General features: G+C 41.5%; 1 protein-coding gene across 4 annotated transcripts; it reads left to right on the plus strand.

The window, feature by feature from the left end:
* Positions 1 to 254: 254 nt before the first annotated feature.
* Positions 255 to 13114, plus strand: csf1b (colony stimulating factor 1b (macrophage)). Of its 4 annotated transcripts, none has more exons than XM_074643985.1 (9): positions 255 to 491; positions 2161 to 2280; positions 2387 to 2449; positions 2563 to 2733; positions 2868 to 3069; positions 3152 to 3288; positions 12402 to 12445; positions 12536 to 12573; positions 12727 to 13114. In XM_074643985.1, exons 1-8 carry the CDS (start codon positions 450 to 452, stop codon positions 12570 to 12572), a joined length of 816 nt encoding a protein of 271 aa, XP_074500086.1. In that variant the 5' UTR covers positions 255 to 449; the 3' UTR covers position 12573; positions 12727 to 13114. The 4 variants fall into 4 exon arrangements, with proteins under 4 accessions (XP_074500086.1, XP_074500087.1, XP_074500088.1 ...); XM_074643986.1 differs by having other exon boundaries at positions 12539 to 12573; XM_074643987.1 differs by having other exon boundaries at positions 2167 to 2280.

Consider the following 13114-nt stretch of genomic DNA (forward strand, 5'->3'; position numbering starts at 1 on the left):
AAATTGCCTCCAAGGGATAGAGTTTCTTAAACGAGAACAGATGTTATCAACACCTACTTTAAGCTCCATCAAGCTTTATTTGTCCATCTTTTTTGGTTTTAATAATTCCCTAGGAAGATGTTGAGCAAATACATTATCCTGTCAATCTACAACACAAGACCCAATATGCCATGGCACATCCTGCACCAGGAGCGTGTATTTTGTGGAGATGTGGGAGGTCTTTAAAAAGGGCTGTCTGTCAGAAGCCACAGTAAGTCTCGGTTTGAACTCACTCTGTGCAGGAGGAGCACATCAGGCAATGCCTTTAAGAACAGCGCCACATGACGAAGTGTCAAATTTAACAGCAAATTCCTTTCTGTGGAGTGGAACTGAATATATGAAAAGGATCTCTTTGCTTCAATGTGTGTGACAGAGGAGTCTGGTGTTTTCCATTGTCAAACACTTACCAGATGACCATCCTTGTGTCAACCCTGATTCAGAGCAAAGCTAAGGTAGGTGAGAGCCTTTATTTGATCAGTAGATTGAAAAACTCACCAACAATGCCGTCAATGCAGGAGAAAAGAACAATGCATGCTTTTGTTTGTCTGTGTATGAAGTTTTCTGCTTGATTTGCTGACCTAAATAGATATAATGGAGAGAGCAAACCATGTGACAGGTGACATTTGCGTCATGTGCTCCTGCATTTATCACATAGCCATCACATTAATAGATTTATTAGATTACATTCATTTGATTATCATCAATCACCAAGAGGGTTCCCAATAACAGGCAGAGGCTGGCATGGGAGGCTTTCAGCTCCCACGTAGCAACATGTTTTACTTCTGACTTTATTTTTTTAATCTTCTCTGTTTCAAATGCCTCTTTTAGCCAGATTATTATATTTTATTTGCTTTAATAGCAAAAACCATGATGGCACAATATTTTGTTCCTTTCCTTCGGGCTTCCCGGATCTTGAATTTTTTCCCGGCACTCAATTTGCATGCACATGCGGTACAACTTAGATTCGTGGCATAATCTTCATGACATGTAATCTTTGCAGACACGGTGTCAGGTTTATGTTACATGATTTCACAAACCTGAACAAGAGTTAACATGTATACAGCTCAGCTTTATATTAAGAACAGACAACAAAACATGAAAGGAATACTTCTCGTCTCTGGTGGCTTTCAAAGAATTGTCTTGTGTGTCTCAGAGGCTGATCAGGCGACGATAAATCACATTTATACTGTTTGAATTCAGTGTTTCGCTGCATCTGTCTCGACTGTTGTCACAGAAGCTGCGCTGAACTCACAGGTCAAATCAGTCAATGGGGGGATTTTCAAAGAGTTCAGAGCAGACATTTCTCCTGCACTTTGAGGAACATATGTCTGTCACCATGTTTCAATCATTTGTGGAAGGATTAAGTCCATCTGGAGCCCATTTTACTGAAACAGTTGCCAAAAGGTGCTTGGTAGTATTTATCATAAGCTACAGGAAGAGTCCGTGCATGTTGCTCTTCAAGGCTAAGCCTCCCTGGTAGAGGGCACTGTTTTACCATATCTGGGACTAATCTAACACAGGCAAGGTTCCTCTGAGGTCACTCACAGTTAAACATCTCTCACTCGTAACGTTGCAGCAAAGAGGCGCCGCACGTATTGACGAAACTCGACCCAAAACCTGAAACCCAAGTCAACCAGCAGAACTGTAACACACATACAGCGCGCAGGGGTGGAATGAAAGTGTTGCTGTCACTGTAATCAAGCAACTTGTCTTGTTTACTTTGGATAGAAAGGCCATGAATTGCTTGTATTCATACTGTTTTACTGGTTTGCCTTGATTAGGAGGAAATTCCATTTAGGTTCAAACTTTGTTTTGCTTGTAAAAATAATTTATAGGAAAGCTCTTTTTTATGAAGACAACATGATTACAATCTGGGAGGGGAAGCAGAATCAGTGAGAGAGACTCCCATGTGCAGTCATATTGAAATGGTTAAGGTCAGGATGCCTCATTGGTCCATGATTGAGTTGGTGGTTGAGAGCATTCCTTGTTTTTATATTTGAGCATGCAAAAATCTACTTGAGTTATGTTTGTCAAGTGAATGAAATAGTGCACTTTCCAAGCTGAGTAAATGTCCACATGTGTAGTCTTGAGGGAAGTGAAGATAATGTGTGGTTGTGTTAGTTGCAGGTAAAGTGTCTGTGTGTACTTATGTTCCTGAGCTTCCCTCTGACTATGGCTGAGGTCCCTGGTCCATGCAGACACTCCATCACTAGGGAGCACCTGCTGACAGTCAGGCATCTGGTAGGTAACATTAGAAACACATTTGTTGAATCGACATCAGAAACAATGTGGCGGTCACGTTATACGACTACGCTGGGCTGAAATCTCCGCGTTGTTGTCTCTGCAGATGGATAACCAGTTGAGAAGTGGGTGCACGATAACCTACACATTCATAGAACGGAGAAGTTTGGTAAGGTATCATTTGTGTTATGGGGCTGTTTCCCTTCCAGAAACCTTTGATTCACTTTCCAACTTTCCATCAACTGTTTAGTGCTTCATGTTTATGACCTCGTGTTCCCACAGAGCAAATGTTGCTTTGTAAAAGCTGCTTTACCCTGGATCCTGGAGCTGCTCACCACCCACTTCAAATATAGTCGGGGCTCAGTCAATGATGGCTACGTTCAGTCCCTGAGGGCGCTCATCCTCAACATCTACTCTCAGAAATGTGTGCCTCAGATTAATGAAGAAGTTGAGGTGAGGACTGAAGGATTCTATAATGCAAAACATGACGAAACAAATATGTGGTGTGAGGAATTGCCCGGCGCCAGAAGATAGATCTGCAATACTTGTGAAAACATCTAAAGTATGTTTCTGGGAATCTGCCGCAGGATAAGCCAGAGAGTTTCGAGATGCACTACAGAGGGTCTACTTCAGAGGCGCTGCAGAGGGCTTCGGAGGTGCTGTCCGTTTACTGGGAACTGGTGACGATGAGCGACGCGCCGGTAGACTGGAGATGCCAGCACGAATACACAGAAATCTATGGCTCTACCACAGAGCTGTACACAGAGTCGCCCGCACAGTATTTTACAGGTGGGAATCTCTTCTGCAAAAGTTCTGTGACGAATGACTTGTAGAGCCACTGAAATCACAGAATAAGTGTGTTTTTCTACAGACAGTTATGGTAGGAGCTTGGTGAAGGCCTCGCAGAGAAGACCCGCCAAAGACCTGTACATGCTCGGCTTCATCGTCGTCTCCATCTGCGGAGGACTGCTGCTCATTCTCACTCTCTACTGTCTCATATCACAAAAGGTACCAGTGCTTCTGTTTTGTTGATTTCTAACATCACATGTGCACTAATAAAGTTTAGCCATGCATTCCAGTCATATTGCACTTAGGCAGGCCTTGGCAGTCTGTCTGTGTTCTCTGTGGCACTCCCTGTTGCAGAAGATCCAGCCCTCCCTCGCTGGTAAATACTGAGCACATCAAAATAAGGTGGAGGCTGGACTTAAAGTGCTGTTTTGCAGCAGCAAAAGTCTCCAAATGCATATGTGTGCATTTATGATCTTTATTCTATTTGGGACTAATTGGCGCCATCAGCTATTATTTCAATATTAAATCAGAGAGGTGGTTTTCAACTGGCTGAGGCTTACAATCCACATTTTTCCTCATTCATTAAGCCTTGGTAATTACCCTTGAGATAATTTAATATTCAAACAATTCTAAATTATTTCACAAAATGAATACTGCAGCAAGCAATGCCCTATTAAAAACATGAGACAGGCAAAAGAGGTTCAGAACCCAATAAAGTAAAATCTGGGAATGTTTTACAGAGTACTATAATACTAAGAATAACAAAACCAAGTGGAGGCCGGACCTACTGGTGAGAGCAGAAGTGCTATTCTGCAGCAGCACATGCAAAAAAAGTCTGTAAATACAAACGAGCGCATTTATGCTCTTTATCCTATTCGGGGACTTTGTGGTGCCATCAGCTTTTATTTCAAACAATAATTAATCAGAGCAAGGCAGCTGTAGTACATTGTTTTGTATAGCACATTTCATACACCAGGGAAATTCAATGTATTTTACAAGGTAATAAAAATACAGCAAAGGTGAAAGATTTCCAATTTAAAAAGTGCAAAAGTACAGGCAAGTGATAAATTTAACAGTAAACTAGTAAAGTTTAAAGGTGCTATTGATAACATTGATAGCTTTCAGCCACCAGATGTTGCACTCTCACTCCCCTGTTCCATTGCATTCACTTCACAACTATAGACTGTATATAAGAAGTGGACGCCATGACGTCATTCATTGTCTTGTGGACTGCCGTTTTGAAGCCTCAAGTTCGGCATTTTGGCCGTCGCTATCTTGGTTTTTGGCCGTCACCATGTTTTTTTTTGCAACAAGAAGTGACAATTGAGGGAGGAGCTAAGTACAACCTAACGCTGAATAAGACATTTTTAAGCGACCAAAGGATTGTATTTAACTTTCAAGAACTGAAAAGACACTGTGAAAGGGTTAAAGTTGTTAGACAAAAACACGGATAACTCCCAGACCGGTCAACGCCTTGGTAGCGACCTGTCAAACCCAAGGTAGCCACGCCCTAAAGCATCCCCTGCTTTATGGTCTATTTGACTCTAAATGGGACCATCATTTACTAAATGAACATCATGCTGTATTGAAGAAGACTTGAAACTAGCGATTGAGATCATAAACTCATGTTTACAATGTTTACTGAGGTAATAAATCAAGTGAGAAGTAGGGTCATTTTCTCATAGACTTCTATACAATCTAACTTATTCTGAGTCGCCCCCTGCTGGCTATTAGAAAGAATGCATGTAGGGATGCTAATTTTGGAAGAAAAAAATTTAACCGATAGCCAAACCTTGTTAACCAATTATTAACCGTTAACCCGCAAAATTAGTGCGTCTCATCTCATGTAGCGGTGCGCCAGATGCAGTGTATGAGCACAACAGACAACTGAGTTCCCAGTTCAACCGCTCGGGAGCGTTACTGTAGCAGCCACGGTGCTGCGTGTAGCGTCGCGGACATGCAGCCACTTTCCCAGTAAGTCCGCCACCACCACCGCATCATTTAGTTTAGTTTAGCAGCTTGTCAGCTGAGTGTCTGCCTGGCGTAACTTTAGCAATTGTCCGTCAAACCGTGTGTGTGTTTGTGCTACGTTAGCAGCTGTAGTGCTGCTGGAGGCTTCATGCTCCCCGCTGCCACACATACGCTCTGTCAGCGCGGCGTAACTTTAGCAAATGTCCGAAAGGCCGTGTATGTGTGTGGCGGCGGTGAGTGTGGGTTTGTCTGTGGCGTTATAGCTGTGAACGTAGCTGTAGCAGACAGTGTGTGTACAGTTTATTTGTCTGGGAATAAATGCTAAGAAGCTACAACTCCTCCGCTCTGTGCTCCGCTCAAGACCGGAGCAAACTTCCTGTATCTGTAACTCCGGCTCAGACTTTCTTAAGGTGGACCAGCTTTTCTCCTTAAACTGACAAGCCGCTCCTTTGAGTTTTGCTCATCTTTTTAATTAATTATTAATATTTCTTTTAACCGTTCAACCGATGGCATTAATGGGTTAAAACTCTTAATGTCGGTTAACGGTTAAACGGTTAAACGGTTCATTACTAACATCCCTGAATGCGTGTTTAAGGCACAACCAGAGGCAGCCCACTGTTTACAACAAGTGGTTGCCAGTTTGTTGCACAACCTTCATATTTTATGGTTGAGTCATGCCAAGAGATGAATCTGTCATGGTGGAGTAATGAAGTCATTTTGCAACATATAGCTATAGGCCTATATGAAGTGTATGTGTGTGTGTGTGTGTGTGTGTGTGGCGCTGCATGCACACCCCCTCCCCTGTTGCAGCTGTGAGATCAGCTGTTCTAGCATCAGTCAAACTCGCCAGAAACTAAATAAAACTCAACAAAACCATCAATCTTTCCAACAATCAACAACTGCAGTTCAGTCGGCCACCCACTTCTCTAAATCCCCTCTGATGTGCATCTTCATTACACAATGTTTAAGGGAACAATCACCAACGCAACCGTCACTAATGCTAAGATGCTTACGTAGCTCTTCAGGGATTGAAGCTGTTATTTTTCTCACTTTGACAATCTAACCGGTGACAAAACATTAGTTACGGTTGTAAAGACAATGGTTGTTGGTAGTGGTTGGTTTTGTTGAAATATGCTGAATTGTAATTTTATTGGTTGTTTTTGTTTGGACGATTGAGCTAAGATAACTAACTTGTGCTAACTTCAGTTGTCACTTCCACGGTAAATATTCACTTATTTTGCAGCCTGATGGAGACACCATTGTCAAACTCAGCCATTTATCTGTTTTTTTCCACACTTACGGATTCACAATGGGCAGCGGCGAAGTTTGGCTCACCGCAATAATTCAATTTTTCTGCGGCTGGGAGGCGTGTTCATGTGTTTCAGGCGGAAATACATTTTTTTGTAGCATAGGTCAACATGTCACAAGAGTTTACTTTTGGCTGCGTAAACTGTTTGGCCGCACGCACTTCGCCGCAAAATCAAATAGCCGGAGCTATCTGAGCTCAGGAGCGGCCGCCGTAGCTTTTCATAGACATTTGCATGGCACCTCGAAGTGGCTCTGGTGTGAATTCGGCGAACTGGCAACTTGATTGCTGAGGACACAGAGACACCAATTGACGTCGATATACTATTGGCTCACAAGTTTTATTAGAAGTGGGAACCAAACATCAGATATTTTCCACAGAGATAAAAAAAACATTCATTTTGGACCCACCAAAATATTTTAAATGATAAATTCACAATCATAATATATATTCTTTAGGAAAAGCCTTACTTTTATTCGGCAGCTTTCTAAAAGCTCTGTGGATGTCTTGTTTTTTTATTTTTTATTATTCATCTACATAATGTTATCAATAAGACCTTTAAATCTGAATCCAAGATAACATCATAGAAGATTTCTGGCTCGACTCTAGTAATGAGAGAAACGGTGTTAAGAGCCGATATTGTGTCTTTCTTTCGGTGCTGCAAAGACAATAATCTCGGTCTTTTCTTTATTTAGGTATTTATTTCATACCCTATTAAAAACAGACAAAAGAGCCCAATAAAGTAAAAGCCCGGAAACAGTGCAGCTGCAGTTTATTTAAGGTGAAAACAACGTTCCAGAAGTAATAATATGCTAAAGGGCCTGTTTGTAGGTAAAACACAAGTGTTTTGATGAAAAGGAGGAAAAGCAGAAACATCCCTTTCTTGAATTACAACCTGGTTTTCATTTATAAAATGTTACATATGTTTCTTTAACACTTTACAGTATAGGACTCTTCAGTATAGCTCCTTACAGGCTAAAGAGTTGTGAAGAAATCATACTACTAGGAAAGCTGGGAATGTTTTTGCTTTTGAAAATAGTCTTAAAAGCCTTGGGTGATGGTAGACAAAGCTGCTCTATGTTTGTGTTAAGTGTTTACTAGTGTGAAAGTGTTACTTTGGAAGTTAGATAGGCTACATTTTATTGATCCTTGTTGGGAAATCTGCTTCTGAGCCAGACATATATTTAGGAAACACTAGGCAGCCACAGCGAAGGGCTTAGGCACTAGTTCTAATTCTTCCGAGAGAGCTTTTGATGAGCCTAATATGCATGTAATGGATGTGTTGTAATGTGGGACGTAACTGCAAGAACACACAAACTGCACATAAAAAGGCACCAGTTGACATTTAAATCACATTACACCAGAACATAGGGAGGCCTACATAAGTGACTTTCAGCATTCAATCACATTAGAGCTCCACATATGTGGTGGATTATCAACAAATAAATGGGTCCATTTGAGCGGCTCTTTCAGGTTAATGCATGAATAGGACTTTGTTAGTCCAAAGCTGGTTTCTCAAACACAGGTTTGATTATGGTTGAAATCAGACTTCAGATAAACATTTGAGTTTTCAGCAAGCTGGCAAAAGCAGCAAAACACTAAGTAGTATTTGGTGGACAAACAATATGCACCGGATGCACACCGAATTTTGCAGTTGATTCAATTAAATGAGGAAGGAGGAAGAGAAACATTTACTTCCCATCATGACTTATCCTGTCTTGTTCAGAGTGCAATCCGATTTGAGCTTTTAACTGCCAAATAACAAGACTAGACGGCTTGAACGAGCAGGTGGGCAGGTTTATATCTTTATTTAACTGACTGCATGCAGTGACATAATATCATAAACTGTATATAAAGATGGACGACATGACAGCTCCCCAAAAGTGAAGCCAAAACATTTCGATCGCCCCCTGGTGGCTGGCTGCAATAAAGGTCATAAAGCCCACCCTCTCCATGTTAGCGGATGGTACATGGGCCAAACTAAAAAAGTCAAAGTACACGTCAAATACATTTCTCCCAAAGATGGTTTCTGTCATTTTAGGTAGTTCTTATCACGCTGATGTATGTTCAAGTGTTCATTCATCTGATAAGTTGGTTTTAATGAGTTATTTGATGCTATAAAAAAGGGGGTGAGACGTCATGATTGACAGCTGCTCTGAGTGAAGTAATGAAGTAATAGTAGGAAATGTACGAGAGAAGAGATGTAACTTTAACTTTCCATAACCGTCACGAGTCTGTGTAATAGAACATGTGTCAATTTGATCATAAATGTAGTTATAGAGATATTATGGTTAGTTTTTGTGTCTTTCTAGCTTAACAGCTGCCGTGGTGCTAACGTAGCAGCTAGTTGGCTCACGCTAACAAGCTGTGACCGTGCTCGGCTCGTGATTGGCTCGGGCAGGTTTGTGGGCGGGACCTCGATACCGTGTTTCCAGCCCCCCGATCACTACGGCACAGACTCTTGTTGCAAATGACGTCAAAATCTCAAGACGGCAGCTCCCTTATCCGGGATATTTTGGCTTCACATTTGTAGCAGAGTAGGAGGGATGCTGCATGGTTGGTAGTGAACGTACAGACATGGACTAATAGGCCCTTTCTACAGCAGCCATTCTGACATGTCATTGCCCAGCCTGTTTCCTATTGCCAAGGCATCAAATACTGACGCTTTGTCATAGCTGTTGGAGTTCGATACTGCTGCAAAAGGCACCGTTTAGCACCGGTATGCGATGACCTGGGCTTTCCATTTACTAAAGTATAAACCCATTTGCGGCAACAGGGAAAGTGCTGTGGTGACGTAGTTTAAAGAGCGGAAGAGACACACAGGGTGGGCGGGCAGGAGGGGAGGTGAATGGGTCCAACAAACACAAGGCTTTCATCCATGAGACTGCTGTTCGTGTCCCGTGTGTTAACTTTCACTATACAATCAGCTGATTGTTCGTGTCCTGTGTTCAAAACATTCAGTCACATTTTCACTGTACAAACTAGTAATTTTAAGCCCAACCATGTTGCTTTTTCCTAAATCTAACTAAGTGGTTTTGTTGCGTAATCCTAAGCAAGTGTTTTTGTTTAATTCACAACATTAACCATGTGTTTACTGCGACCAAAAAGTGAAGCTGAGGAGTCTGACAAAGTGTCAGTATGTGACCTTTTGGGATGAGAACGTGTTGCATTGCGGGTTAAACACAAGTGTAATTAATAACATTAATAGGGCCCTGTTCCATTGCGGTGTGCCCGGGCCCTGGTATTGTGCATGCTGTTTCACTGGAATGGCTTTGACACACTTAACGACGCCATCATTCTGATGCATTCCTTTGTCATCTGGTTTAAAGCAGAGACCGGCAGGACATAGATATGGAGCCACAATAATGTGAGTAATCTCATCACCTACGTGAAGTGTTACTGAGTTTAACACCTGGAGCTGGACCATGAATAAAATCTATGTCAGCCTTAATGTAAAGTATGACTGCTATGCACATCCATCTTTATATTCTGTGTATTTACACTATTTTCCTCTCTGTAGGCAGTAAAGAGCCTAACTAACTAAGTGATTTTGTTGCGTAATCCTAAGCAAGTGTTTTTGTTTAATTCACAACATTAACCATGTGTTTACTGCGACCACTGGAATGGCTTTGACACACTTAACGGCGCCATAATTAATTTGATCAAATACACTTGTGTTTACCCAGCTATGAGATGTCAAAATGGCTGCCGTGAAAAGAACCCATTGCTATAAAATGCTTAATGTAGTTTATAATCCTCCTTTTATCTATGATGCTGCTCACTTTATTTCCTGTGTTGCCAGCTGTTTGTTCACCACAATGTGTGGGTCCATGTTGCCCTGCCAACTGCCCCTTAAGGCCTAAGCTTTAAGCACTGAAACCCTCTCTGACTTTAATTAACATCATCTGTGCGCTCAGTGAGAACAGATGGATAAAAGGGCTTTAAAATGCTGTGCTAGGAAGTGGACTACATTGGAAATGACACATCACTTTGGGCAGATGCATTTCTGTGTACGTTTGAAACCTGCGGAATGAACCTGTTTGTGTCAGTTGCTGTATTTGTTTTCCCACCATGAAGCCCGGATTAGGATGTGACGCTACATTAACTTTAATAGATGGTGTCATACATGCATAGTAATTCTATAATGATTCTCAGCTGAATTAGCTATGTAATTAGAGTATGCAGCTGGTCTATCATATTTCCCCACTGTATGTGCAAAAAGAAGGCCGGCACAGTGGTGCCAACTCATCCCTACTCATCACATACTGACGCTTTGTCAGACTCCTCGGCGTCTCTTTTCGGTTGCAGTAAACACATGCTTAACGACCCCTCTGCATTACTTTTCGCTCGCAGTAAACACGTGCTTAGAGTTATGAATTAAACAAAAACACTTGTTTAGGATTATAGGCAACAAAACCACTTAGTTAGGCTTAGGAAAAAACAACTTGGGCTTAAAACTATTATGTTTGTACAGTGAAAATGTGACTGAACGTTGTGAACACAGGACACGAACAATCAGCTGATTGTAAAATGAAAGTGAAACGTGAAGCACGGGACTGGATGAAAGCCTTGTGTTTGTTGGACCCATCCACCTCCTCTCTTGCCCGCCTTTTGTGTCTCTTCTGCTTTTTAAACTACGTCACCACAGCACTTTCCTGTGCGTTTAATGCTGCCGCGGATGGGTTTACATTGTAGTTAATGGAAAGCCCAGGGCGTCGCATACCGGCGCTTTGTGCCTTTTGTCGGCAGTATCCAATGCCGACAGCCGTGCCAAAACGTCAGTATTTAACCCCCTGGGAATGAGAATGGGCTTGTGGTGCAGTGGTTAGCAGTGTCTACTCACAGCAAGTGGTTCTGGGTTTGTGCTAGCGTGGGTCCAAAGACATGCAGGTTAGATAAATTGTTGACTCTAAATTGCCTGTAGGTGTGATTGTGAGCATGAATGGTTGTCTGTCTCTATGTGTCAGTCCTGTAATAATCTGGCAACCTGTCCAAGGTGTACTCTGCCTTCGCCCAATGCAAGTTGGGATCTGCTCCAGCCCTGAATAGGATAAGCGTTTACAGATACTGGATGGATGTGCAGAAAAGAAATCCTGCCAAGTCAAATATAGTCCATTTAATTGAACTCAGTAATCAGATGGTCAAAAGGCTGTGCTGCATTGCATAGGTTGAAACAAGATGAGCCCCAGCTGTGGAAGCTGTAAACTTTCTCTGACTTGCTCTGTCCACCTGCACACCTACGGGCAATATGGCAGTGATAGAATCAAAACTTTATTGGAAACAAGCCCGTAATAATAACTTGAACTGTATAAGGGTCCAAACAGGACCCAAACATATGTCTCTTTTTAATACTGGGAGACAAACAAACTGTCTGTTTAAAAACACCTGGAATTCCCATCACTACCGCGGTTTCCCCTGCAGCGAGAAGCAGTTTGTCAAAGTCGGAACGTGCAAAAGTCTTCAAAAGATGGAATCGTCTTGAAGCTGACCTGTGACCCTCATTGGGTTACTATTTGCCAACCACCGACTGAGAAGCAGAATTTATGTGTATTTGCTTTGTCTACGGGGGTGAGAGAAAGGAAAATAAACATCTCCCTGCCAGGGACTTTAAAGTGATATATGTATCTTTTGACTATGAAGCTCAGCTGCTGTAAATTTAAAAGGTGGCTGTAAAAAGTTTTTATTTACTCAGTCGATGAAAACGGAGCTTGGAATCACAGCAGTCGATTTCAATAATAAGTTTTCTTAGTGGAAAAAAATATATTGAATCACAGATAGAAATGTTTCTACTTCTTGCAGCGTCATTTTGTGTGCTTTTTTTGCCAAAAGATATGGCCAAATACAGCTTATTTTGTCTCAATCTTCACACATAACCCTGTCGATCACCTGCCTCCTACTCTGTCATCAGTCAAAACTCAGCTTATTGTTCACAAATGATTTAGTCTTTTCAAAATTTTCAAAATGAGATGTGTGCCTGTTTCATCGGGAATCACTATAGTTACTCCCCATGTGTCATATTGGCTTCGTTTCATAAAGTATTTTCTTTCCAAAACAGATAACTCAGAACCCTCACAGATCAAGATCGTATACGAACTCAAGGTAAGAACCTGCTGAACTGTGTAATAAAAAAAGATCTTTCAGTGTTTGTTGAAGTCATTCTGATGCATTCCTTTGTCATCTGGTTTAAAGCAGAGACCGGCAGGACATAGATATGGAGCCACAATAATGTGAGTATTCTCATCACCTACGTGAAGTGTTACTGAGTTTAACACCTGGAGCTGGACCATGAATAACATCAATGTCAGCCTTAATGTAAAGTATGACTGCTGTGCACATCCATCTTTATATTCTGTGTATTTACACTATTTTCCTCTCTGTAGGCAGTAAAGAGCCATCGCTGAAGCAGCAGACGGAGCACTTGTGAAGCTGCACATCTTACTCACCGTGAACAAGTTTCCATATCAGTATTTTGTGTGTAATGTATCATGCTCACCTTTTTAATCAGAAGCTTGGCTTTGACTGGGCCTTATTTGGAATAATATGGTTTGTATATTATGTTTATGCGTTATGTATTGCAGATATCTTTTCACTAAACAAAAAGTTTTATTTTTACACTAGTTATATATATGTTGAATAATGTGTGTGTTCATTTGCTACCACTTAACCAACTGTTTGTAATGTTGATTGCCAAAACATTTCCACAAGTTATTTATTAGTTTGACTCTATTCAATCGCCGTATTGATAATAAAGGTTTCATCAGTACCAAA

The sequence above is a fragment of the Sebastes fasciatus genome, chromosome 8 (genome assembly GCF_043250625.1).
Source record: "Sebastes fasciatus isolate fSebFas1 chromosome 8, fSebFas1.pri, whole genome shotgun sequence".
NCBI lineage: Eukaryota > Metazoa > Chordata > Actinopteri > Perciformes > Sebastidae > Sebastes > Sebastes fasciatus.

Bases quoted from the DNA above. Each gene is read 5' to 3' on its own strand.
- csf1b (XM_074643985.1), top strand. From the start codon at position 450: ATGACCATCCTTGTGTCAACCCTGATTCAGAGCAAAGCTAAG. The intron at 2,450-2,562 runs GTAAGGTATCAT...GTGTTCCCACAG, and splicing joins TCATAGAACGGAGAAGTTTG to AGCAAATGTTGCTTTGTAAA. The intron at 12,446-12,535 runs GTAAGAACCTGC...TCTGGTTTAAAG, and splicing joins AGATCGTATACGAACTCAAG to CAGAGACCGGCAGGACATAG.